Source organism: Fusarium venenatum (genome assembly GCF_020744135.1).
Source record: "Fusarium venenatum strain MPI-CAGE-CH-0201 chromosome Unknown EDB82scaffold_1, whole genome shotgun sequence".
Taxonomy (NCBI): Eukaryota; Fungi; Ascomycota; class Sordariomycetes; order Hypocreales; family Nectriaceae; genus Fusarium; species Fusarium venenatum.
In genome coordinates, this window is record NW_027072129.1 from 8,724,481 (window position 1) to 8,748,093 (window position 23,613).

The window sequence follows — 23,613 nt, forward strand, 5'->3', positions numbered from 1 at the left end:
GTATATAACGGTTATTAAGCATGTACTAGGCATAGCTGGGTACTACTTGTTGCCTTTACTGACACGATAATTGTCTATCGTATTAAATACAACCACTACACTTATACCATCGTAGATTATGCAGCAACTACACCAACTGCACTCCGCATTAGACGCCGACTAATTTATTACTCGAATCGGCAATAAGGCGGAGACAAGCGGGGAACTACACATCTGGTGGCTTGCAGGTGCAGAGGACTAAGCTCCGCTCTCGGGGTGATGACCCCAGACTCTCTCTAGATAGTAGTCAAAAGACAAGACTAGTGGCGAGCATGAGAGACGAAATTAGTGGAATGGCTTATGATATATCAACCTACGTTCTTAGACTATTTATTTTTTGTATCCTAGAACTCCACGGCCAGCTTTTCTGTCATCGTTTTGATGGTTGCAACCATGACTGAACGACTTGCCCGCCTTATTACTCAGCTAAAATCAGTACGTTAGTAGGTACAACTGTGAACTACTAAGAACTTGAGTACATCATCGGAACGCTATACATATTGTACGTCATGTAATCCGCCGTTGTCTCACAGAAACAACAATGAACGGAACTCTCTCTACGATACTGTACAATACTGTCATAGCCGGGCTTAGCCAGCTGAAGTTGCTCTTGTGACACCCCAATTCTTCACCGTGGCTCCTGCAGCCATCGGCCAAAACCAGAGAATCACAATCACACTCTCTTCCAATTATCGGCCTTTCTTGACCGCAATATTCTGCATGTCTAACAAGACCCCTGCAAATGTTCGCCCTTTCCTGCACGGCTTTGGGCGGGAAAAAGAGACCAAGCCTGATTTGGTAATAGTGACCCATAGCTTCCCCAGTGGGCTTGGCTCTTGTACTTCGCCTTTTCGTCAGGCTCTCTCTCTCTTTCTCTTTCTTCTACTAATAACATCTCTTCTTCTTTCTCTACCTCCTATCTTCTCTGGTGTAAGAGCCGGGAAAAGGTTGATTGACAAGTTCGATCGCCTATATCCATTGTCTATTCCCTGGCCAGATTAACCATCGGCCCTCGCTTAGCGTACTACGCATTGTTAGAACAAAAAGAAGAGAATTGCTTAGTTCCAAGGCTTCCTCCGTTTCTCCCTCGCTCCCTTGACGCCATCATCTTTCACAATGACGACAAAAGATGGCCCTAAGCTGCCAAAGCAACAGCTGGCGATTCTGGGTAAGTTGAAAATCGACAACTTTCCTTCGTTCTGTCAATACCTGTAAAAGGTTTTCAATACCCTTGTCAAAAGTTCTTGGGCCGTGCTTTGATCGCATCACACATCATATACACGCAAAGTTGAGATGGATGAGACGATACTCAAATCAATACAATGCCAGTAGATTCCTTCTCTTCTGTTCCAGTGTGCTCCCGTATAGATGTTATCGATAGAAACAACTTCTCATCAAGTACAGAGATACTATAACATGAATCTATAGTCAACATGGTCCAATCTTCTCCAGGTATCCTCAAACATCTTACCAAGATCTCACTAACTTTCCAACAGCCATTGCCAGAATCGCCGAGCCTATGGCCTACACATCAGTCTTCCCATACCTCCCAGCCATGGTTAGGAGCTTCGGCGTTCCAACGAATAAAGTCGGAAGCTGGGTGGGCGTCACATCGGGTGTCTTTTCTATCTCACAAAGCATCACAGCTGTCGCATGGGGGAAGGCGTCTGATACCTACGGAAGAAAACCTACCATTATCCTGGGCCTTCTGACGACCATGGTCTGCTTTATAATATGGGGCATGTCGACTAGTTTGCCCATGGCTATTGCTGTCCGAGCTATTCAAGGAGGTGGAAACGGAAATGGTGCGTTGAACCACACCCTGCACGTTTGAAAGTCTCCTTTCACTAACAGTTATTACCTAGTTGGAATTATTCGAACAATGGTTGCTGAGATGGTCCCCGAACGAGAACTTCAGCCTCGTGCCTTCTCCATCATGCCCATAGTATGGAGTCTGGGCTCTATCATCGGCCCTAGCTTTGGAGGATTCTTTGCCGAGCCCGCCGAGCAATATCCTGAGATTTTTGGTCACCTTGGACTCTTCAAGCGTTTCCCGTTTCTTCTTCCCAACTTGATCTTGACCATCTTCTTTCTCACCTCCGTTACTGTTGCAGTCCTGTTTCTTCACGTGAGTCTGAACTATGCACTTGCTATACACCGCTCCTAATACTGTCCAGGAAACACTCCCCAGCAAAAGAGGACATCGGGATTGGGGTATCCTGGTTGGCAAGCGTATCACCAACTCCTTCAAAAACACTCGTCCAACCCCCTCTACCCGTCGCCCTTCCTTCGTAGACGGCGAGGCCACTTCACCTCTTCTTCCCAACAAGACAGCGCCCAAGACGCAAGGTCAAGAGCCAGCCAGGAAAGAGCGCGTTCTCACTCGTGAAACAACTATAAACCTTTTGGCATACACGTTTTTGGCTTTCCACTCCGTCGCCTATGATCAGATCCTCAGTGTCTTCCTCAGACATCCGGTCGAACAGCACACGCCCGAGAACACGGCATTACCCTTCTACTTTTCTGGAGGATTTGGCATGTCGCATAGCCAAGTCGGCCTTATTTACACGGTGTATGGTGTTGTTTGTGGTAGCATCCAGTTCCTGCTGTATCCTACAATCGTTGCTCGTTTTGGAGTTGTGCGATGCTTCAGATTCTGTTGTAAGCCATCGCCTTTTGCATTGATGATGTGCCTTGCTAATGTACTATAGGTGTCCTTATGCCCATCGCTTACTTCCTCACCCCTTACTGTGTCCTGTTCCCTACACACAATGCCCGAACAACAGCTCTCATCTTAGTCATGTTCATCAAGGCTGCTGGAATCATAGTGGCCTTCCCATCCACCACCATTCTTCTCACGAACTCGTGTAGTTCCCTCCGCGTGCTAGGTACACTTAATGGCTATGCGACGACATTTAGTGGACTTGGCCGCGCTGCCGGTCCCGCCTCTGCTGGAGCTCTCTTCACTTGGGGCGCTGAACACGGATATGTCGTCACGGCGTGGTTCTTCCTCATGTTTGTCGCCATTCTAGGCGCTATCCCGGCATATCTCGCCAAAGAGGGAGCCGGTCCAACTGCTTCCGTATCAACTTCAGCAGAGAGCACTGATGCGGAGGACAATGAGGTTTCGTCTTCGTCTAGCACGCTGTTATTGCCTGGGGACTCGGCGGCTGTTTCGGACTCTGAGGACGACGAGCAACCCTTGAACAAGTCAAGACCCGAACAGCAAAGTTACGGAACCATTCAGGGAGGATGAAATTGAGACATGGCGAGTTCAGAGAGCCATCCTGACCCTCGGCCATTCATCATAGAAACGAAAAGATATAGTATATCTCAACTAGACGATTCAGGTAAAATGTTGTTTGATGTCTGGTTTGGTTTTTTACATTTTACTTAAAAGCTTGCCGAAAATTGTATTTGCCTTGAACGAAAAGGGGGATGGATATACGAGAAGCAAGATGCATTAAGCATTTTATACATTGCTGGCGCCAAGTCATGATGAGGACAATGATAATGCTTGCATTGCATATGACAACTATAATAGCGGCTAGTAATAAAAAGTTTGGACTTGACACTCTACAGTAAATATGTGTAATTTACAATTACAATCTTGTAAAGTTTCATTGAGACGGTACCGATTTTCCTTGTAGGTTTAGATCAAGGTGGACTGACTTAAAGACTGTTGTGAGGACGATAGTATACTAAGACTGTAAGTGCAATGGTGATGATTAAGTCCCGGTCCGTGATTGTTGCTAATTTGTTCATGTACTATAGACGCTGGCGATTTTGGAGCTGCACAGCTTGTAATCACTCTCCCTCGGAATTAGGTAACTGCATCTTGGTCTATAATAGCTTATGATAATTTTACCCAGTCACGCTGTGTAGCCTAAATTGCTACGCATTGTAGTATGTGATAACTGACAGTAATGCCACATCTTGTGCTTCCAATCTGTGCCTCTTCCCAAACAGAAAAGGAGTGAAAGTAGCATTTGGTATAATTTAGTAATATTTTTCCATAGCATAGAGCAATAAAAAGAGAGTGACCCTCACAGCGCCGGTGCTACCGCCTGACGTTATTTCCTAAAAGGATAGAATCCTTGCCTATAATATGCTTCCGTTCCTTGTGAATGTCAAAAACGCCCCTCCCATGCCCAAAGGATTTTTCAAAGTAAAGTCTGCCGCGCTATTGGAATGAGGAAGAAAAGGGGGGAATCATATAAATACAAAGACGAAGCAAGACCACCCTGCTAGATAGATAAGTTTTTGACAGTGGAAAGAAAATGAAGTTTTGATGTATGCCAGATGAAATGGTGATTGAAGATAGTATGTCACTCTTGTCATGACATGTATCAGGGATTGGCTCTTAGTGAGCCAATGTGCCTGTATAATAGCGGATAAGGCATGGGCGACCTTTGAGGGTCACTTCCACGCTCAGTAAACGTATGGTGAGATTCCTCTCCGGACATGAAGGGCTCTGTGACCCTCCCGCCCATGTCGGTCCCTGTTTTCGTAGCTGGGATGCGGTCGTGGATGAAGCTCAGTCGGATAGATGACGCTTCTTTCTCGTTCTCCATCCTCCCACCTCTCGCTGCGCCAGGGTACCCTCTCCTGCCCGTCTGCGCTTCGGCTACGCACCTGATGCTGCTCGTGCCCACATGACGGGTGCTGACGGAAGTGTTCCAGGTCAGCGTCCATTTCACTGAGACGCAAATAGCTGTGCCCGACCCAGCGATCGATGGTGTCGGCGATCTGACGAAATCCCTCGGTGTGGCCACCTTGATAGCGGGCTTTCAGACCACATACTACAAAGAGGTAACTGTGAATCATCTCGTGGAGGAACGTCGATATTAGCAGACGACGGTTGTATTTTGTGTCCTGGAGAATGGGTGACGACAGCACGATGGGGGTCTCATAGCCGACATCGCGGGAACGTCGCACGGCGGTGGTACCAACAATGTGCGCCTGGTACTGGGCGCTCGCGGGGTGACTCCAGTCCCACGCGACACGACCGGCAAGTCGATTGCCGAAAAAGAGTTCATTGGCGGCCGAGAAAATGCTGCGTAGAGCATTGTCATCGAGGGGAAAGTCGGCAGCGCGGGATTTGGGGTTAATGAGAGTTCTTAAGATACGGCCATGGCGAGAGTCAACGCCGCGGTGTCTTCGACGATTAGAACTGGAAAAGCCAGAGTTGGCGACATGATCACGGACTAATCGTGCGGCAGCGAGATCACTCAGAAATCCCGGCTCGTTGTCGTCGTTGAGAGGAGACAAACTGGCAAATGAGGGTTGAGTAGTGTCGGATGAAATGGATAGGCCGGAGGCTGTACGTTCCATAGCGCAGGCATCGGCGACAGGAGCTGGTGCTGGGGCGGATGCGGGAGCCGGTGGAGGTCCGGGGGGCCCGAAAGACGGAGCCGGCCGAGATTCGGGTGCTGGACCGAAGGCGCCAAGATCGAAACTAGCATCGATAGAGGGGAAACCCTCTGGGGTTGGAGACCGTTCACGAATTACGAGAAAAGAAAGATTCTTGACAGGTGCTGAGTCGGGACGATGAATTAATGGGGGAGTGGAAGAACCGATGTCGTCGTGGTAGAGAAATTCATCTTCTGTGGGAGAGTTGCAGGGGTGATTGTATGGGTAGGCGGATTTGTTGACATGATGGATTCTAGGTTGGAATGTCGGTTGCTGCGGCTGTTGGTGATGATATGAGAAATGGTCATGCGGTTGTGGGGATGAATAACCACTGGGTCCAGGAATGGTCATTGGTGTGTTTTCGTATGCGTCGTAAGGAAGCTCATCGGTGAACCTGGATCTCTTTGGGTCGAACGTGAAGGCATCGCCATGGCTGGGAGCATACGAGTATGCGTCGCCGCCTTCGGAGACGCTTACTCTCCGTTTACCGCCCACATAGTATGGACCCCGGCTTGTGTTGATAGCGGCAGCGGCAGTGGCAGTGGTAGTACCAAGTCCAAGCGGACGACCCCCGTCAACCACCCAAAAGGCCATGGGACATTTCGAGCCAGGGGTTTTAAATTTGTTGAGAAATTGGTCGCTTGATACGATGACGATAATGCTGAGGAGAAGAGAGAAGAGACGGGTCAGCGTCACATAGGGGTTTACTGAATCTGATCTGCTGTGATTGCTGTGCTTGTAGTGGTGTGTAGATTAGATGTTGTAATGTTCAATCCCTTGCTAGAGTCTCGATCCTCTCTTGAACTGAATTGATTGATAATGATATGTAAAGAAAAGAGAAGGAGTTTGGTGGTCGAGGGTAGTCGGTGAGTCCGATGGCCGGGTGGCGGATTTGACGATGGGGGACGCGTGATGTTGGCTGCAAATGCAAGTTGATGAGGAGACGAGACCCGGAGAATGGTGGAAATTGGACCCAAAAGACTGGAGAAAGGACAGAAAGATGTGCAAATATAAAACAGACCAGAAACAGAAATGGAAGGAAGGAAAGAAAAGTGAAAAAGAGATCTAGATAGAGTAGGTAGGCAATATCGAGAAAACGTAGGCTAGTTGGACTAGGTAATAAAACTAGGATATAACCTTGACCGTAAGTTTCGATGGACTTGTTTTCAGTAGCAGATGGAAGGAAGAATGAATCAGTGAGAGAATCAGTGAGTAGGTATCTTGTTTTCAGGGCGATCGGATAGTCTTGGAGGGTAGTCCATCGTTGGCCGCGTCCACTAACCTAGGTGGGTAACCCGCCTAACCTGGCCCAAGCCTAAGACTAAGCCTAAGCCTGCAGCTGGCAGTGACACCCCTGTCTGATGCGCTGGGGAATCCTTGTCTCTGGCGGTTGTGAGGCGCTGAATGGATGACACGACAATCTGTAATGTACCTAAGCAAGTATGTATGGGATGGCAATATTCTGTGGGTTTCTTTTGTGTTGATGTTCAATCAATTAATCGCCTCACTTGTGATTGTATTGTATGTACCGTTTTGTCAGTTATTGTGATAGTCTACCGACGGTATCGCAAGTTACCGGAAGTTAAAGAATTAAACCCTGCTTGATTAATTGATTGCAGCCGTCGCCAGTCCTTAACTGGCATGGCTGAACTTGGTCCTTGTAGATATAGCGGTGAATTGGATTCTTTTTCTGGTCTTCTCATCGCCGATATTTGGACTCTTGACAGCCCGTAGTCTAACCAGATGAGACTTGGAACCCCCCTGGTCTGGTCTGATCAGGTCAGGTCAAACCCTTGTGAGTCGGACAGCATATCGCCCGTTGTATGTACTTGTCTATAAAAAGGAATGTATGCCTCTCACAAGCCAAGCAAGGCCAGGTACAGAGTAAGACAGCATAAACTAAACGTACCAGGTCGAAACAAGGCCCTTGACTGAAACCCTCTTGTGTCATTAGGGTTTACATTATCTACAGCAAATTAGTTGTAGGTAATGATTGACTTTGCGTACAGTTGATCTACAATTGTCAATTACATATTCATAGCCTACAACAAACATGAGGCTTCTGTCTCTTGGCATAGAGAGTCACCACGGCATATGGAGACCAACTGGCTGAAGCGTTTCCTTTTACAAGGCGGACTAATGTAAAACACCTCTGACATGACTTGACCTGGCCAAACCTTGACAGCGCACCATGATTCCATCTCCACCTCTCGTCAAGGCCTGCCCGGTCTGTACCGCGTATCAACAAGAGCATGCTCCGCAGCTGGGATATCCTTTGGTTCTAAAAGTGTCATGCGTCTTACCGATATGGATATAGATATTAACAATGCCTGTTACTCGGTAAAGAAAAAGCCATTGTCAGGGTTGCTACTACTACTCTGCTGAAGACAAATCTTGGTCTTTCATACGTGTCTAATCAATCAAATGCCGCGGCATTAAAAAAACATTAAAAAATGAGGCCTTCTAACTATGTCAAATAGCCAAATATCTCTCGTGGACCTTTCTTTATTCCACTCATCTTGATCGTCACCATTGGCCAGGGGTCCAACATCCCTGTTCGCTATTGGCCGCCCTGGATTTCTGAGGTTCTTACGGAGGGACCATCATCATAATCATAGCCCCCAGGACAGGGTCCTTGTGGTCCTTGATGAGTCCCTTGTTCTGAAATGGAAAAAAGATTACGGATATTCGGGTCTTGATTCGTGAAGAATAGAGCCGCCGGCTGATGATTGATTATCTGCAGTGAGACATTCATTCCTAGTGTTCAACCCTTCTTGGAGCACGGACTTTCAAGGGATTAATCAAGCCGCTGTCGTCAATGAATTGGATTGACAGCTTGGCTATGACATAGCATGGCATGGATGGTATTTGTCTATTGAAGTTTGATAAACAAGGGATGAGCCACACACAGCTGAGCTTTGAAGCATCACGAGTTGTATGCTCCTAGTAGCCTCACCTGTAGTTACTATCTAGCTCTTGGACTTGGATCGTGCTCTCTCTCCACTTCACTTCCCACCCACATTGGCCTTCGATCTCTTGTTAAAAGCAGCTTGGACCATGTTGAATTCATGTCATGAAGATCTAGGAAAAAGCAAGTAATCTTGTCCGTCGTCACATTGCCCTCGGGGTATCAGAAAAGTTGGCCGCCTGAGGCATAGGGGACGAAATTAGTAGGTCACTTTATGCTTCTTAGGATATAGTTCTTAGACTACTTATTTTTATACCCTAAGACTTGGGGGCTTTTTTTTCTGCTACCAAGTAGATTGCCTATTCATCGCTGTTGACAGCTACATGCCTTGCATTGACCGACTCTTGTTCCTGTTATTCGTACAACCTCCCGCATATTTACTTCAAAGGCCCCCCTTTCTAATTAATATTACAAGCTTGATGCTTGTTCCTGCGTGGCATTCACACGCCAATTTTTTTGCCACGCGCCTCATCTTTACTGTAGCATCGGAGATATACCAGACAAGAAAATACCCTTTCCCCACCGACGATCACCTTATCCCGTGACGGGTAATGAATGAATGCTACTATATTGGTGTATGTATGTACGAGCTATTTTTTGTACGCCAAACTTAGGTCTCAAATCTTATGGTCGTGTTCCCCTAAATGCCACTATTATTATTGTTATTTCTGCCAACGTTACAGATCTTCATCTAGTCGTGTAAAGTTCGTATGTAGTCTGGTCCAACAGATCCTCTCCAAATTCTGCAATGCCACCAACCGGACGCCTTTTCTTAATGCTCTTCTCATACCCAATCATCATCACCCCCTTCCTTTCACTACAATCCAAGTCCTTGTACAAACCGAGCCTCGTCAGCCTGCTTCTCGAGTGCCTCTCGCATCCTCTGGGAGTACACCTGTCGCTTCTGTTCATCCGCCGCCGCTTCCTTGGTCCCGTGATTCTTGTCGCCCTGTAGCTGCTCGGGAGTAAATAGTGTATCCCCTGTGAAACTGACCATGCCGAGCTTGTCGCCCGTCCAGAAGAGCACGTTGTCCTCGTTGGGCCGGTCCTGTGCCGTCTTGGTGGATAAGATCTTGCGTGCGAGATCGTCGGACCCTGGCATCGAGGCGAAGAGTGATGCTTGGGTGGGGACGTCACTGTGGCCGATCTTAATTCGACGACATTCTGTGTATCCGTCTCTTTCAAACCACTTGATCTGTCCTGCACCGTCTGAAAAGGCCACCTTTGTGCCGTGGTTGATGACTGACAAGATGATGGAAGAAGCCGCCGTGTAGCGGTTCTTCATTGTTGAGTTTTGCTGCATCGCCCCGTCGCTTGACAGGTCCACTGTATCGAGGCCGTATAACTCTAGCGAGCCCTTGGTCTTGTACTCTCCGCCCGCTATCAAAGTTCGACCATTGCCCGATGTCTTACACTCATGAACTCTCTCAGCTGAAAGCTCTCCGCGACGCCGTACTTCGTGATCCAGCGTGGAAAACGGATAGGGCAGCGCTGCCAGACTGGAAAGTCGCGACCCGGAGTAGATGGAACCCAAGATCTTGGGAAACTGCCTCCTATCATAATGAAGAATATTGGAAAACCTGCCCGCCACGTAGATATCGTCCGATACTGTGTTATCGCCAGCTGGACGGGGCAGATGAAGAATACTGGTTGGCGTAGGCTGAGACAATGAGGCGTACGGCGGTAACGGGTTCGGGTCAAAGATGGCCCTGAAGGGGTTATCTCCATCTGTCATAGGGCTATCTATATCTAGCCTCTCCACGTCATTGCCGTGGTGGTATTGAGGCGCGCGAAAGTCTTGAAGATGAATGCCTAGTGAAGTGCCGACTGTCAAGGGGATCCCATCCTGGATCTGTGACAAGGTTGTGATGGACCATTCGAAAGAGTGTCTATTGACGACCTGTAGTCGATTGAGATCGACTTCTATGAGATCTAGCACGTTTTAGTTAGTGGGGTCAAGAGAAAGGAGATAGCTTTTGAGAGCTTACGACTCTGTACGGCAAAGACAGCCCTATTGTTGGTGTTGTCGACACTAACACACTCGGTGACACCAGTGTCGATCTTTTTGGACCGCCTTGTGTTTTGATCTCCGCGACCGTCAAAGAAGAGGATATCCGGCTGACTCGTTGCAATTATACCTCCCCTCCTGCTTCTAGCGCCGTTGATATCCCATAAACATACAGATCCGTCATCGAGCGGTGAAACGGCTAACAAACTACCGAGGCCATCGTCACCGTTGTTGGGTCTGTAGAGAGCCATTCCTCTGACTTCAATGAAATGATCCATCGCGCTCTGTTCTGCACGAGGCGTTTCGAGCCAATTGATGGATGTTGGTCCCTGACGTTGAATATACTCGTCATACCACGAGACGTGCTCGTCAGGAAACGCAGGATCCCAGTTGGCCATGTCTTGAAGGAACTCAAAATGATCTTTATCTTTCCGAGACGATTCATCAAATTCCAGTAGAGAGCCGGCATCCTCGTCATCTTGACTGGTCTTGCTCAATGATGAGTCAGGCAGAGAAGCAAAAACTTTTCTACGATTCTGAAGAAATGAGTACCATGGTGAGCGCTCAAAACAGTGGCGCTTCCAGAGTTCATCATCAAGACAGACGTCTCTGAGTTTCCGTGATACAAGTTGCAGTCTGGGCAATTGATGCGGTTCAAGGTCTGAATAGTATTGTATTAGTTTATGGTCATGATATTTGCCCAGAATTTTATTGCATGAGACTGCTGTATGGTGATAGCGGGGTATGGAAGGATATGGGTTGAGGGATAAGCTGGGGCTAGATGAAGTTGCAACTCACAGCACAAGATTTGGAGAAGGATCTCGTGAGGGAGCTCGTCCCAGCGACGCGAAGATTGCGGGCTCAAAGTCATTGGGCTTAGTCTTGGTGGAAGCGATAGAGGAAGAGATGGAGATGAACTGAGCAAAGCGGAGCAATACCAGTAGCAGCGCAAGTCAAGTTTGTTGATTGATTGATCGGTCGATCCAAAGTAAAGTGTGGACTGTGGGGAGACGAGAAGGGAAGCGAAGGCTTGGCAAAGCTTGTGCAGCCTCTCTCCAGGTAAATACTAATTGATTGCCTAATATACAGTGAGGCCAGGTTGCCTGTGTAATCGTTCTGCTGTTAGTATCTCAACGTGGTTGTAACAGTAACATTAACAGAAACAAGACAGTACAAGAATGAATGGTTGAAACCCAAGGGCGGGTCAGTGTGTGGATATAAACCGGGTTTATCAACAATCCTCCAAGACGACCCGGCAGTTAAAAATAAGAGCCGAGTAGCAGCAAGACTCGATATTAATTGTCTTGGTCATGTTAGACTCAATCATCTTAATCATTATGTTTCTTATGACCTAAGCTTAGCTCCTAAATTTTTAGTACACCTTAATTATCTACTGCACATGTCAACCTTGCTATGTGGCCCAAGTCTGTAAAGACCAGCAAGACAATTACTTGTTCAACACTGTTTCTATTTTCACTTTATAGATTCTAGAAAGTTCAAATATTTCTAATGAGGGTGTTATGTTTCCTGTAAATCCTTTAGTAGTTACAAATAAGCACTTCCTTCATGGTGGTTGAGCCCTCAAACCCTCTTCTCGTCTCAACCTGCAAACGCTTAGACTAAACGTCCTGAACTAGATCATATCCCATCTCAGAAATTATATCGACTATGAATCACTGTCGTGAATATTGACTGTAAATCACTGCCATGACCTTGAGCTTCCGCCTGGTAGCTCCACTCTTTGACTATAAATTACCCGCCCTCCCCCTTTCTACGCTTCCACATTTCTCATCTTTCTTTGACCCTTTACATTTCTTCCCCTCAATACACTCTGCTCAACAGCTCTTGATCCCCATTCAACACCATTGCAGATGATGTGCTCATGCCGTAAACATGGCTACGCTTAAGAATCTGCCGCGCTTCTTGTATGAAGAGGTCGGTAGTCATTGCGACAATGCAACCCTCACGTCACTTATTTCTGTCTGTGTGAGCTTTTACTTCCTGTTCAGTGGGTTTCACCTCAATCATTTGTACATGGCCGAAATCTCGGAGAAGGTTGTCTCCTTTCTACACGGGCTCCGGTACAGAAGCCCCCGGCTCCTACCACATTTCAAAGCCATCAAGTGAGTCCTTGTCTTGGTTGAATGAATACATGCTGACTGTCGGGACTAGGACTGCCAAAATACATTGCGAAGACTGGAAATGGCCTGAAGAGGATGTAGGACTTGGCCAATGGCTATTATGGCTCCTGAGAAAGATGTCTAACCTCAAATCTCTGAGCCTGGAACTTGTATACCCAAATCAAGGATCCGTCAAAGGGCTTGTATTCTAGCTACGCCAATACAACAATGAATTTCTGACTAGGACGGTGACTCCCAACGCCCTCCGCCTCATCGCTCCATCAAATCTTACAGTAGCCTATCTCGACTGCTGCGATCCCTTGAAGCTCACATCGATTGATCTTATCGTCTCGCGGCTACATAGACACTACGATTCTGACAATAACACTGTATTTTACCACCCTGATGAGTACACATGGCTGTCGGCGCACTGCGGTGGACAGACAGGCAAACTGAAGCGCCTTCGCATTGGCATGGGTTTGGACACAAGCGACACTATCAAGGCCCTCAAGGCACCCTTCCTCAAGGTGCGCACTATCACCAAGGAGTTCCCCAACCTGGCATTAGCTGGCTCTTAGCCAAAGCAAGTCTATTGATATTAATCAACTAAGATATACACCTCGATAGACCACTTGGCCTTTCTCGCGCATACCTGACGCTTGTGACGAATATGAAAAGGCATAGATCACCCCGAGGAGACCAAGAAAAGACAAAAAGAAAGACAAAAAGCCAGCCATAACTGTAAGGAGCCCAAGTCACATTGCCCAGCCATCCCAATATATATCTCTCTGCACCTCGCAAAGTCTTTGTCCAGCAGCCGCTTTCTCTGAAACTACATCAAAATCAACCTCAAAATACCGCCTTGCGCCTGAGAGTTGGATTAGTCTAGTTGTAGATTGAGTAGTGGACGGAAAGTGCAATGATGAGAGCAGTGTACAAGACAGCCTCAACAACAAGTTGCTGCTTGAGGATTCCGCGCTGATCCTGGGTGAGGCACTGGATCTCCCCGTGAGTGTACCACGAGATGGTCGAGTTGAGTTTACCGTAGAGAACGACAGGGCCGATAAACGGGAAGAAAAGAGTCAGGATCATGATCCAGATGAAAAGTCTCTTTCCTCGTTCGGCGATCATGTCAGTTCGCTGACGGTGGTAGAACATGTTCTCGCGGGCCTCTTCGATAAGGCGAGTCTCGGCCAGTGTGAAGGGGCTTCCATCGAGAGGTTCAAAGTCTGGCTGGAATCTGCTGGTTTGACGGGACCTTGTGCTTGAGGAAAACCCACGAGGCTGGGTCTGTCCGGTACGAGGAGTTGAAAAGCTCGGCTGTAGTCCTCGATACCACGCCCGATGAGTGCTGGACTTGGGCTTCGTGGATGGTGGAGTGTCGAGGATAGCGGAAGACGAAACGAGCATCTCGGAAATTCTCTCGCTCGCTGTAACCAAATTAGCATTGGCTCTATCAAGGCACTCTTCACTTACAATCGCGGCGACGGAACCTCTGGCGCAGTCCCTGGGGCTGATGAGTCGGTGCAGGCCGTGCAATATCGCCCGGGTGAGAGATGGCCCAGAAGGTTCTCTTGGGAGGAGGGGGAGTAACAGGGAGTCCCGGCGAGGCAGCAGTGCTGATAGTGTTTGGCCTTCCACGGGCAGCGAAGTTACGTGCACTCTCGGTGTGATCCTCTTCACCTCTCTGTCTTTTGAACCGCTGCAGCATTTGAGCTTCAGGAAGACTGACGAGAGGGAAAGGCAATGATGGAAGCTGTTTGAGGAAATCATCGTGAGGAATGTGCTTCGGTTTGTGGGAATTGTCAGAGTCTTGTATACCATGTCTATACAGTGGCTGATCGAGAATGGTCAGAGGGGTCTTGGGTGGCTCTCGCCCAAGAGTTTCGCGAATTCGATTCCAGCTGAAAAACTTTTGGTCATTGGGCAAGTTTGAATCTGCGGCATTGCCGCTTGGAATTGCATCGGAGTCGAGGCTCTGGTAGCTTGCCCTTTTGGGATCCAGATCGGAGAGGAGGATACCATGACCATCAGTTGTCTGCTCATTTTGATCTCTGCGAAAGATATTGGAGAGTCGAGCCGCTGATTCCGGCAATCTGGACATGGGCTGGACGAAATTTCGAGCTGTGTTGCTTGCAAACGTCCCTGGGCCACCTCCATAGCGTGGAACAGAAACGGCGAGGTTGTTTCCTCTGTCGCGACGAACGTGGTACGAATCATAAGGGTTGTCGCCGTAAGGGTGACGGATGATTCTGTCTGTAGAGCTGTATGTACGAAGTTGAGGGCCGCGCTCCGTCACATCAGACACATCAGCAAGACTGCTCCCAGTTCCTTTTACGATGCTGTCAAGGTATTCCTGCTGCATAGAGTTGAAAGCTTGTTCGCTAGTGACAGTCTGCCAATCGCCCTCGGTACCAGTATGAGGTCTGCTCTTGTCGAGAGTAGCAATTTCACCGGTCAGTCGCCTATCGGGGACTGGAACACGGCGCGTGTCTTGGTCTCCCTCCCGATGAACCGGAACTTTAACCTCTTCATCGACATTCTAGGCCGAACGAATAGCACCAGCATGGTAGAAGGAGGCAACAGGGGCACCTCTCTGTGAAGCATTGGAACTGTTTCCCTCTGGGAATCGCGGGATGGTCTCTTTTGAAGAGACGGCTAGGCCGGCTTTGTGCAGCGCATCACTAACTTCTCTCTCGGCCGATGGACGGAGAAATCCCGAGTACACTTCACTGTCATACTTGAAAGGGTCGTCATGGCTATCGGACGAGGCATGGGAGTAGCTCTTGGTTTCTTGCTGAGCACAATTGTCCGTTGCGAAATCTTCGGGATCGCAAGGGATGGGAGATTTCTCGTAGATGTTCGCGTCTTTGCCACGGCCTAATTCACTTTGCTTGCTCAGGTCACTGTAGAAACTGGATGAAGAGTGAAACGATTGCAAACGAGGAGAAGATCTCGGGTGCACTCGCACGGACGGGCCAGAGTGTGAGACAAGCTCAAAGCTCTCCGTTTGTGGTGCCCAGACGTTGCGGTTGGTCTGTATGTTTTCTTTCTGTGGGTTGTAACCAAAAAGGTTCCTCTGGCGTCTCAGTGACTTGGTTGAAGCTTCTGGGTATGTTTCAGGCGCATCGTCTCCGGCGACAGTTTCCCACTCCGAAGTGGCTTGATCATCAACAGACAAATTGTCGGTCTTGGAGACTGTGAGTCCCGTGCAAACACTTGCATTGAGACGAGAGGGACGTTCTGCGACGAATCTGTTTGGATCGAGGCTTTTACCACGAGACTTGCTCGGAGTGGGAGAAGAGAAGTCGCGCATTTGAACACCATCTTCGATCATAGACTTGTCATAATGATTTGAGTGACAGGAAACAGTAGAAGCGGTGGTGTTACGCCCATGACGCGCATCTCGGGCCGAATTGTCGCTCTCAGTGTATGGCAGCGACTATTGATTGAAGTTAGTATGTTGGGGGAATCTTGTGACAGGAGAGAAGAGAGACAGTGTACAACTTACATTTTCGGATATAGGTTTCATCATTGAAGCGTTCACCGGAGTGAGTGCATGAGAGCGTGGACGCATGTCATGAAAGAACAAATGAAGCTTCGAATAATTGGAGATATGATGAGAGAGAGAGAAAAGACGATGAGGATGAGGCAGGTGAGGAGAAGTAGGTAATCTTGAACGCGAAAACGGCGATTTCAAGTGCACACGATATTTCGAAGAAGAAAAAGATGGAAATAATCAAAGCATTGGAGACTAAATATTTTGCAATTGTTTATCTCCTTTTGAGCGTTTCGACGCGTGCATGTAAAGAGTAACGTGGTTGATCACGATGCGTTGAAGAAGGTGGAGGAGTGAGGAGGTTTTGGGTAGCTTCCCTCCAGGTAAAGATGTGAGATATCTTCAAACACCACCGAGAAATAAGTTGACTGAAGCATCAGCCTGGAACTGATTTAGCAGTGATTGAGCTGTTTCCCGCGTCGAGTTTTGGCGGCCGGATAGAAGCTGGCGGTGGCAGCTGGTGGGCAGTGTCAGGGAACTGACAAGTCTGAGAAGCGATTTTAAACAGGTGAAATATGAGTAAGTAGTTATCTGTTATAGGACCATGTATTCGCCAGTGAGCAAAGGGTTTGTTATCATCACAGCGGCTAGCAGCAGAGTAATTAGAATGCAATTCTATCTTTCTCTACATATTTATCGATCTAGAACATTGTACTCATTGTAGAATCCCCAAAATTAACATAATGCTACAATACAGCATCATAGAACCGTCCACCATATACCATGAAAGATGTCTGCGCAGCCATTTCGCCTGTTGAAAGGCGACTGTATCGTATGTCCCTAAGGCCAGAGCCCGCGAGGGAAACTTGATAATGCGCCAACATCTCGACCATCCTTCTTATCAGTTCTTATCACTTCTTATCACTCCAAGATCATCCTTTCTAGCAGAGTAGTGGTAGGGCCATTCGTCCATGAGAACCACGTGTTGCAGTTGTGGATTGGCCGCTATAAGCCTACGCGCCAACTGAAAATACAGTCTCGTGGTTTGATTTCCTATTGGTTCGTCCTCGTCCAGTAGATTATGGATTCTGAGTTGTAATGACATGCGATGAGAGTGGATAGTGAAAGCCAGGTGAGTAAGGTTTGTGCGGCTTTGTAGGCAATTGTAAATTCTGTCGAATTGCTGCGATAATAGGTTAGCTAGGCAGGTCCCTTGAGGTTGGTATAGCTTAACCATATAGCAATACGTACCTGTCCATGGTATACTGTGCCGAATCCCACTACCTCCATGTAATCCTGAATAAAGGCTGTGTTGTCGTGGATTATCAACCACTCCAGCCGTGGGAAATTAGAGGTGATCTCCCTAATCTCTCTAAAAGTCGTTTCAGTGGTCATGCCACTGATTGACTCTTCTTGTTCGTCTTTTTCATCTTGCTCGTCTGGTGAAAAGCAAATGCAAAGGCGCTCAAGATTCTGCATCTTTATGATGTTCCGGTATTGGTCGGAATACAGCCTCGATATGGTATCTCCTGGCTCTATAGACCGCTCTTCAGGTAGCATTAGTTCCTTAGCGTCGCAATGAAGTGACTTAAACTGGGAAGGATTGTAGATGGCGAGAAAAGCTAGCGTGACCTCTGCTGATGCGCTGATATAGAGTGCACAATGTTGCAGTGGCATGCCCTTTGAAGCCATAAACTCACGACGATAAGAGTGGATGAGTTCTGCAAGCCTTCCCATACTCTCAGCAGGCAAGCACTTAATATCTAGCCTCAGATATCGAAGTTCAACCATCTTGCAAAGCAGGCTGCCGAGCGAGTCGACTAGGTCATTTTATGGCGGTTCAGGGAGCTCTTGTGACTCCTCCGAGCCCTGGGGCGGAAGGGAGGGATTGACTAGGATTGTAGCATTTCTAATAGAAGATAATTAGCATATATTTGTTGACTTGAAGCAGTCACTTACTCAATAGCACTTAGCCGATGGGTAATGCGCTCCTCAGGTTTAGTTGCAAGCAGTGTCTGCAGGTAAGAGGCAATCCAGCCTGCATCTGCGCACGCGCGGAAGTCTTTAGACCGGTAGGCACTTAATTTTATGTTTGTTTGAATGCATACTGATACAATCGACCTGATTGTTTCTTTGTCGCAATAGCTTCCGATGAGAATTAATTCCTCTGGTGGCATATCTGTGAGGCCAGCCATGTTACTGGCATCTGCAGCTAGATGCTGCTGGTTGTTGATAGGAGGGTCAGTAAATTCATGCAGGAGGGAGAGAAATGAAGTGAAGTGAAGGAGAAGAGAAGAAAAAAGTATCGAATGGAAACAAACCAGGCAGCCTAAACATGGGCGAGGCAGTAATTCACCGAGCAAGCAATAATTCACAGATTAAACAATGGTTAGTTTGTCAAGTCAGTAAATTCTTTGCATTTTCTTTTCATTTTGTCTTTTTTATTTGTCTCCTCTTTTGCATCTACTCCTCTTCTCTGTCATATGTATTCCTCTCTTCTCCTCCTCTCCCGCCTCCTTTTCGTCTCTTCTTCATCTACTCATTTATCATCTCATTCTCTCCTTCACATCCCTTTCTATATTCAAAATTCTGTACATATACTGATTATGCCCTTCTCATATCAGCGTTCATATCTCTAAGCTATTATATTCTTATTTACTGGCGATTCCACGCCAGGGCGCATCGTTTATGTTCACCAGCCAACGCCTAAGAAGTGTGCCTGGGAGTATCAGACAAGTTGGCGCTGGAAGCCTACATCTATCTAGGAGTGTCGCCCGTCATTCATTAAACTTGAAAGCTCCGAATATGTCCACCCATCATTCCTGCTACAACATGACATTGTCATTTGTTCTGGCAACTTTGTCGTACAACGATTCGCAGACTGGAGAAACTATTTTATGCAATCCGCCTTAGATACTGTGTATGGGCCTTCAGGATCAACCACCCGGCAGACTCTCCAGCTACCACAGCGCCGAAAGGCAAAAGGCGTCCCTGTGAACCGTCGGCAGTCTCTCCTGTATTCTGAATTATACTCAGACGCAAGAAAGCATTCCGGTGTTGATCCTCGATGAGTCCCACGATGCAAAGAAGCCAACATCGAAGCTCAACAGAGCTATCTTCCATCTCGACTACAGTCGCATTCTCATGCTGACAGGAACGCCCATACACAACACACTTGCCGACCTCGCAGGCCAGACAATGCTACTCCCTGGCCGTGGCTTCTTTACTTCATCTGACCACTTCAGTCACCTGTTTTGGGTCTGCTGCGCTGCCTAATCCACCACCTGGTGTAGCGACAATTGATGTTATTTCGCAAGATCAATTCAAAGAATTGAGGCATACTGGTGTACCATCGAGATCAGGTGCATCAAGGCCCTCGGACAACCCGAAAGAGATATACAAACTATCATCGAGTTCTTTCGACAGCCCAACGCCCAGCCACTCGAAGATACAGACGCTCACAACGAAGATGATGAGTTGGGCGTCAATGAGGACACTCAAGAAGATCCAGCTGATGGGGACTATGATGATGGGAGAGTATTGCCAGAGGAGAACGAGGAAGTGGTCGGCAACGATGACGATGATGCAGATGATATGTCATCTTGTGCGAGCCATGGTGGGCGCCAGGACAGGAAAAGAGTCATTGGCCTTGCCAAGGGGTATCTCGGTTCTTGTGTCGCAAAGCAGGTTCTAAGGTGGTGTTGTCTTTCACATACCGAGGAAAGCTTGACAAGGGGTTTCCTAAGACAAAACTTAACCAATTATAGAGACAATACGAGTGAGTGTTCGTCTAGTACCTACTAGATAAGCACTTGCCATTCTTATACCGAGCAAGATCTTCTGGACCACAAAAGGCTCGACTATTTTCCTAAGAAATGAAATAATTTAGCTACTGTATGCCACATCAGACTTGTTCTTAGGCTTTTTTAATAAGATTAGGCCTGCTCTTAGGTTATTTATTATTTTTTACTCTAAGCGCATGTGAATCTTGGATGGATCTCTACTGGGTACTCTACAGAAGACAGTTAAGAAGGCTGGTGTGCCGTATGTTGAGAAAAGGAAGGAACATCTTTTCATTTAGACAGCTAGCCACTAAGACTATACAGATTATATGTGACCAAGCGTGAAGGTCACAACGGGGCAATATTGATACAATTAAAGTAAACACATAATGAAACGCAATAGACAATGAACTATTGCGCTATCTGCAGACCATCCGCCAGCTCCTGTCTAGCTTGATGAGGTGTTAACAAGTTTCTTTTGGTAAACATCATAAAGGAGGGCAAAATTTGAATAGGTAAAATAGCATCATTCCTTTTCTGCAATCTACCATATCTATGCTTAAATTCACAGGCCATTGTCCACCCCTTGTAAACCCTGGCCAACGAGTCTACAATCATCTTGGACCCTTTTTGTTTTCCATCGGCTCTCATTTTAGTAGTCATAGCCGCCCACGTCCGGGAGCGGCATACCCATGAAACATGCAGAACTTTTCATATGCCTTGGTCATCTCCCCTGTCCAATTACCGTTAATGACAAAGGGAAATTCCACCCAGGCCGGTCGTAAACCCTATCACCCCTCGCGAGGCGTCTAGGGTGCTTGGTTATCAAAGCTCCAATATCAGTACTCCGGGATATCTACACCACTGCAATCTCAAACAGTGTTGTGCATTTATCGGGAGGACATGGCCTTGGTAACAAGACGCTTGAGGGCAAGCTCCTGCTTCTTAAGGTCCTCAGCGGTGCTCTCGTTGATCTCAAGAGCGGCCATGGCATCAGAGATGGTGCTCTCGATCTTCTCCTTCTGGCCACGCTTAAGCTTGAGGGACAGAGTGGGGTCGGAGACGATCTCCTCAACACGGCCAATGTAGGACTCGAGCTGCTGCTTAGCCTCGAACTTCTTCTGGAAAGCATCATCGTTGCTCTTGAACTGCTCAGCCTCGTTGACCATCTTCTCAATCTCGTCGGTGGTGAGCTTTCCGACGGAGTTGGAGATGGTGATGTTGGCGCTGCGGCCGGAGGTCTTCTCGGTAGCAGTGACCTTGAGGATACCGTTGACATCGACCTCGAAGACACACTCGAGGACGGCCTCACCGGCGCGCATGGGGGGGATAGGAGCAAGAGTGAATTCACCCAAGCTGGTGTTGTCCTCACAGTTGGTTCGCTCACCCTGGTAGACGGGGAACTGAACGGTCTGCTGGTTGTCGGCAACAGTGGTGAAGGTTCGCTTCTTGAGGGTGGGGCAGGTGGTACCACGGGGAACAACGGAGGCGAAGATGTTACCCTCCATGGCGACACCGAGAGACAGAGGAACGACATCGAGGAGGAGGAGGTCGGCGGTCTCAGCGGAGGTGGCCTTTCCGGAGAGGATACCGGCCTGGACGGCGGCACCGTAAGCAACAGCCTCATCGGGGTTGATGCTCTTCTCGAGCTTCTTGCCATCGAAGAACTCGGACAGAAGCTTCTGGATCTTGGGGATACGGGTAGAACCACCGACGAGGACAATCTCGTCGACGGCCTTCTTCTCGATAGCGGCGTCCTTGAGGACCTGGGCAACGGGCTCGATGGTGCCAGAGAAAGCCTTGGCGTTCAAGTCCTCGAAACGGGCACGGGTGATGGACATAGTGAAGTCCTCACCGTCGAAGAGAGAGTCAATCTCAATGGTGGCCTGAGCACCGCTGGAAAGAGTACGCTTGGCACGCTCACAGGCGGTTCGGAGACGTCGGAGGGCACGGGCATCGCCAGAGAGGTCCTTCTTGGTCTTGCGACCGAACTCCTTCTTGCAGTGATCGAGGAGGTTGGTGTCGAAGTCTTGGCCGCCAAGATGAGTGCTGAAGTGATATAATTAGCATGATATGCTTCTCTGGGGTCTGTGGATTATGTTGACTTACTCTCCGGCAGTAGCCTTGACAGTGAAGACACCACCCTGGATGTTGAGGAGGGAGACATCGAAAGTACCACCACCGAGATCGTAGATAAGAACGTTACGCTCCTTCTCAGACTTACCGGCACCAAGACCGTAGGCAATGGCGGCGGCGGTAGGCTCGTTGATGATACGGAGGACGTTGAGGCCGGCGATGGAACCGGCGTCCTTGGTGGCTTGGCGCTGGTTATCGTTGAAGTAGGCAGGAACGGTGATGACTGCCTTCTCGACCTTCTTGCCGAGCTTGGTCTCGGCAATCTCCTTCATCTGTTTGGAGGAGTTAATAATAGTCGCTAGTGCGGGGGCGGGGCGGGAAAGTCCGCTCGCCAAAAATAAAATTGTGTGCATACCTTGGTAAGGACCATGGAGGAGATCTCTTGGGCAGAGAACTGCTTGTTCTCACCGAGGTACTCGACCTCGATCTTGGGGCTGCCGTTGTCATCGACAATCTTGAAGGGCCAAGACTCGATATCCTTCTTGACGGTAGGGTCATCGAAACGACGACCAATCAGACGCCTATTGGAAATCTCAGTCAGAAACTGCTTGTAAAGAGTCGGGAAGAGAGCAAAACTCACTTGGCATCGAAGACAGTGTTGCGGGGGTTCATGGCAGCATTGTTCTTGGCGGCCTCACCGATCAGACGCTCCTTCTCAGTGAAGGAAACGAAAGAAGGGGTGGTGAAAGAACCCTGCTCGTTGGCGATGATCTCGACATTGGTACCCTCGTAGGTAGCAACGCAGGAGTAGGTAGTACCTGAGGGAGGGTGATGTTAGCGGGGTTGTTTCAGTTGCGTGAATGCGGTTGATGAATAAATGGCTGCGTTGCTTCTTTGAGATGACTGTATTGCCTCTTGGTGTTTTCGTTTTGAGAACGTCAGAAAGCAAGTAAACGCCTGACGGCGCACAGGGCGAAATATCTCAAAAAGGCGACGACAACCAATATCAAGGTGATAATGATGTCGAGAGTAATGACTTACCCAGATCAATGCCGATAGCACCGTCGTAAACTTCGTCCGCCATTTTGTCTTGTCTGAAAGGTTTGTGGTGGAAAAGGGAAGAGAGAGATGAAGAGGAGAGAAGGAAGAACGTGGGGTTTCAAGAAAGGAAATTCTCCCACATCGATTTTGAGCGGGCGTTAAAAGAATAATAAATTTTGGAGGGACCTGTGAACTTTTTCTGCGGGGCGGGGCAGTGGTCGGTAGGGATCCCCTCCACTAAACCTATAGAGGTAAAGTTTCTCGCCTGAGTTTTTTTCATGCTCCATCTGATTTTTTTTTTCGATTGACATTTTCTTAGATGGTAGCTGGGCACTGGGCAATCAAATTATTATCGCGCTTTCAAATGAGGTGCTTTAAAATGGGACGAGGCAATTTTAGGCTGGAGACGTGGTTGCTACGGGTATAGACTATCATTGATCAATGGTTAATACACACAACAGTCCATGTTTCTCTCTCTATGTTAGTGGACATCATTTACTGATACATCATGATTTTGTGTGGGCAAAACGCAATGTACACACTGTGAGCTCAAGATGGAAAAAAGAGATTTTCTTCTATCGCCTCAGCAAATCATTGCCCAGCACCTGCACAAGTGGCAAGGATTTAGCAGCCTCTAGAAGTAAAATTTGTTCCGAAGCCTGCATGCC

At 48.0% G+C, this 23,613-nt stretch overlaps 8 protein-coding genes across 8 annotated transcripts; 3 read left to right on the forward strand and 5 right to left on the reverse strand.

Annotated features, from left to right (window-relative positions):
• Positions 1 to 923: 923 nt before the first annotated feature.
• Positions 924 to 3,631, forward strand: EDB82DRAFT_490817 (major facilitator superfamily domain-containing protein). Its single transcript, XM_065608377.1, has 5 exons — positions 924 to 1,207; positions 1,536 to 1,844; positions 1,905 to 2,167; positions 2,217 to 2,700; positions 2,751 to 3,631. Exons 1-5 carry the CDS (start codon positions 1,156 to 1,158, stop codon positions 3,293 to 3,295), a joined length of 1,653 nt encoding a protein of 550 aa, XP_065465845.1. The 5' UTR covers positions 924 to 1,155; the 3' UTR covers positions 3,296 to 3,631.
• An 839-nt stretch (positions 3,632 to 4,470) lies between these two features.
• Positions 4,471 to 6,045, reverse strand: EDB82DRAFT_521625 (uncharacterized protein; the record flags this gene model as incomplete). Its single annotated transcript, XM_025726755.2, has 1 exon — positions 4,471 to 6,045. One exon carries the CDS (start codon positions 6,043 to 6,045, stop codon positions 4,471 to 4,473), a length of 1,575 nt encoding a protein of 524 aa, XP_025588366.2.
• Positions 6,046 to 8,643: 2,598 nt separating this feature from the next.
• EDB82DRAFT_490821 (uncharacterized protein) lies at positions 8,644 to 8,989 on the forward strand. Its single transcript, XM_065608378.1, has one exon. It carries the CDS (start codon positions 8,743 to 8,745, stop codon positions 8,962 to 8,964), a length of 222 nt encoding a protein of 73 aa, XP_065465846.1. The 5' UTR covers positions 8,644 to 8,742; the 3' UTR covers positions 8,965 to 8,989.
• EDB82DRAFT_490826 (uncharacterized protein) lies at positions 8,980 to 11,569 on the reverse strand. Its single transcript, XM_025726744.2, has 3 exons — positions 11,226 to 11,569; positions 10,408 to 11,088; positions 8,980 to 10,351 (listed from the first exon to the last, which is right to left on the reverse strand). Exons 1-3 carry the CDS (start codon positions 11,296 to 11,298, stop codon positions 9,237 to 9,239), a joined length of 1,869 nt encoding a protein of 622 aa, XP_025588365.2. The 5' UTR covers positions 11,299 to 11,569; the 3' UTR covers positions 8,980 to 9,236.
• A 668-nt stretch (positions 11,570 to 12,237) lies between these two features.
• Positions 12,238 to 12,791, forward strand: EDB82DRAFT_572492 (uncharacterized protein). The gene is made up of 2 exons (XM_025726733.2): positions 12,238 to 12,550; positions 12,600 to 12,791. The coding sequence occupies exons 1-2, from the start codon at positions 12,321 to 12,323 to the stop codon at positions 12,757 to 12,759; spliced, it is 390 nt and encodes a 129-aa protein (XP_025588364.2). The 5' UTR covers positions 12,238 to 12,320; the 3' UTR covers positions 12,760 to 12,791.
• Positions 12,792 to 13,327: 536 nt separating this feature from the next.
• EDB82DRAFT_572493 (uncharacterized protein) lies at positions 13,328 to 16,124 on the reverse strand (the record flags this gene model as incomplete). The annotated part of the gene is made up of 4 exons (XM_025726722.2): positions 13,328 to 13,977; positions 14,024 to 15,089; positions 15,237 to 15,989; positions 16,059 to 16,124. The coding sequence occupies 4 exons, from the start codon at positions 16,122 to 16,124 to the stop codon at positions 13,433 to 13,435; spliced, it is 2,430 nt and encodes an 809-aa protein (XP_025588363.2). The 3' UTR covers positions 13,328 to 13,432.
• A 591-nt stretch (positions 16,125 to 16,715) lies between these two features.
• On the reverse strand, positions 16,716 to 17,837 carry EDB82DRAFT_552196 (uncharacterized protein; the record flags this gene model as incomplete). Its single annotated transcript, XM_065609583.1, has 2 exons — positions 16,716 to 17,229; positions 17,298 to 17,837. The coding sequence occupies 2 exons, from the start codon at positions 17,835 to 17,837 to the stop codon at positions 16,948 to 16,950; spliced, it is 822 nt and encodes a 273-aa protein (XP_065465847.1). The 3' UTR covers positions 16,716 to 16,947.
• Positions 17,838 to 20,604: 2,767 nt separating this feature from the next.
• EDB82DRAFT_90931 (heat shock protein 70 family) lies at positions 20,605 to 23,187 on the reverse strand. The gene is made up of 5 exons (XM_025726678.2): positions 22,946 to 23,187; positions 22,545 to 22,722; positions 22,320 to 22,485; positions 21,938 to 22,236; positions 20,605 to 21,877 (listed from the first exon to the last, which is right to left on the reverse strand). Exons 1-5 carry the CDS (start codon positions 22,986 to 22,988, stop codon positions 20,719 to 20,721), a joined length of 1,845 nt encoding a protein of 614 aa, XP_025588359.1. The 5' UTR covers positions 22,989 to 23,187; the 3' UTR covers positions 20,605 to 20,718.
• Positions 23,188 to 23,613: the final 426 nt, after the last annotated feature.

Excerpts from the sequence above, each read along its gene's own strand:
- EDB82DRAFT_490821 (XM_065608378.1), top strand. The coding sequence starts at position 8,743 with ATGCCTTGCATTGACCGACTCTTGTTCCTGTTATTCGTACAACCTCCC.
- EDB82DRAFT_490817 (XM_065608377.1), top strand. The coding sequence starts at position 1,156 with ATGACGACAAAAGATGGCCCTAAGCTGCCAAAGCAACAGCTGGCGATT. Across the intron at positions 1,208-1,535 it reads GCAACAGCTGGCGATTCTGG|CCATTGCCAGAATCGCCGAG; the intron begins GTAAGTTGAAAA and ends ACTTTCCAACAG. Across the intron at positions 2,168-2,216 it reads TTGCAGTCCTGTTTCTTCAC|GAAACACTCCCCAGCAAAAG; the intron begins GTGAGTCTGAAC and ends AATACTGTCCAG.
- EDB82DRAFT_490826 (XM_025726744.2), bottom strand. The coding sequence starts at position 11,298 with ATGACTTTGAGCCCGCAATCTTCGCGTCGCTGGGACGAGCTCCCTCAC. Across the intron at positions 11,089-11,225 it reads CCTTCTCCAAATCTTGTGCT|ACCTTGAACCGCATCAATTG; the intron begins GTGAGTTGCAAC and ends AATACTATTCAG. Across the intron at positions 10,352-10,407 it reads TGTCTTTGCCGTACAGAGTC|ATCTCATAGAAGTCGATCTC; the intron begins GTAAGCTCTCAA and ends AAAACGTGCTAG.
- EDB82DRAFT_572492 (XM_025726733.2), top strand. The coding sequence starts at position 12,321 with ATGGCTACGCTTAAGAATCTGCCGCGCTTCTTGTATGAAGAGGTCGGT. Across the intron at positions 12,551-12,599 it reads CCACATTTCAAAGCCATCAA|GACTGCCAAAATACATTGCG; the intron begins GTGAGTCCTTGT and ends TGTCGGGACTAG.
- EDB82DRAFT_90931 (XM_025726678.2), bottom strand. The coding sequence starts at position 22,988 with ATGGCGGACGAAGTTTACGACGGTGCTATCGGCATTGATCTGG. Across the intron at positions 22,723-22,945 it reads TGCTATCGGCATTGATCTGG|GTACTACCTACTCCTGCGTT; the intron begins GTAAGTCATTAC and ends ACCCTCCCTCAG. Across the intron at positions 21,878-21,937 it reads GTCAAGGCTACTGCCGGAGA|CACTCATCTTGGCGGCCAAG; the intron begins GTAAGTCAACAT and ends ATATCACTTCAG.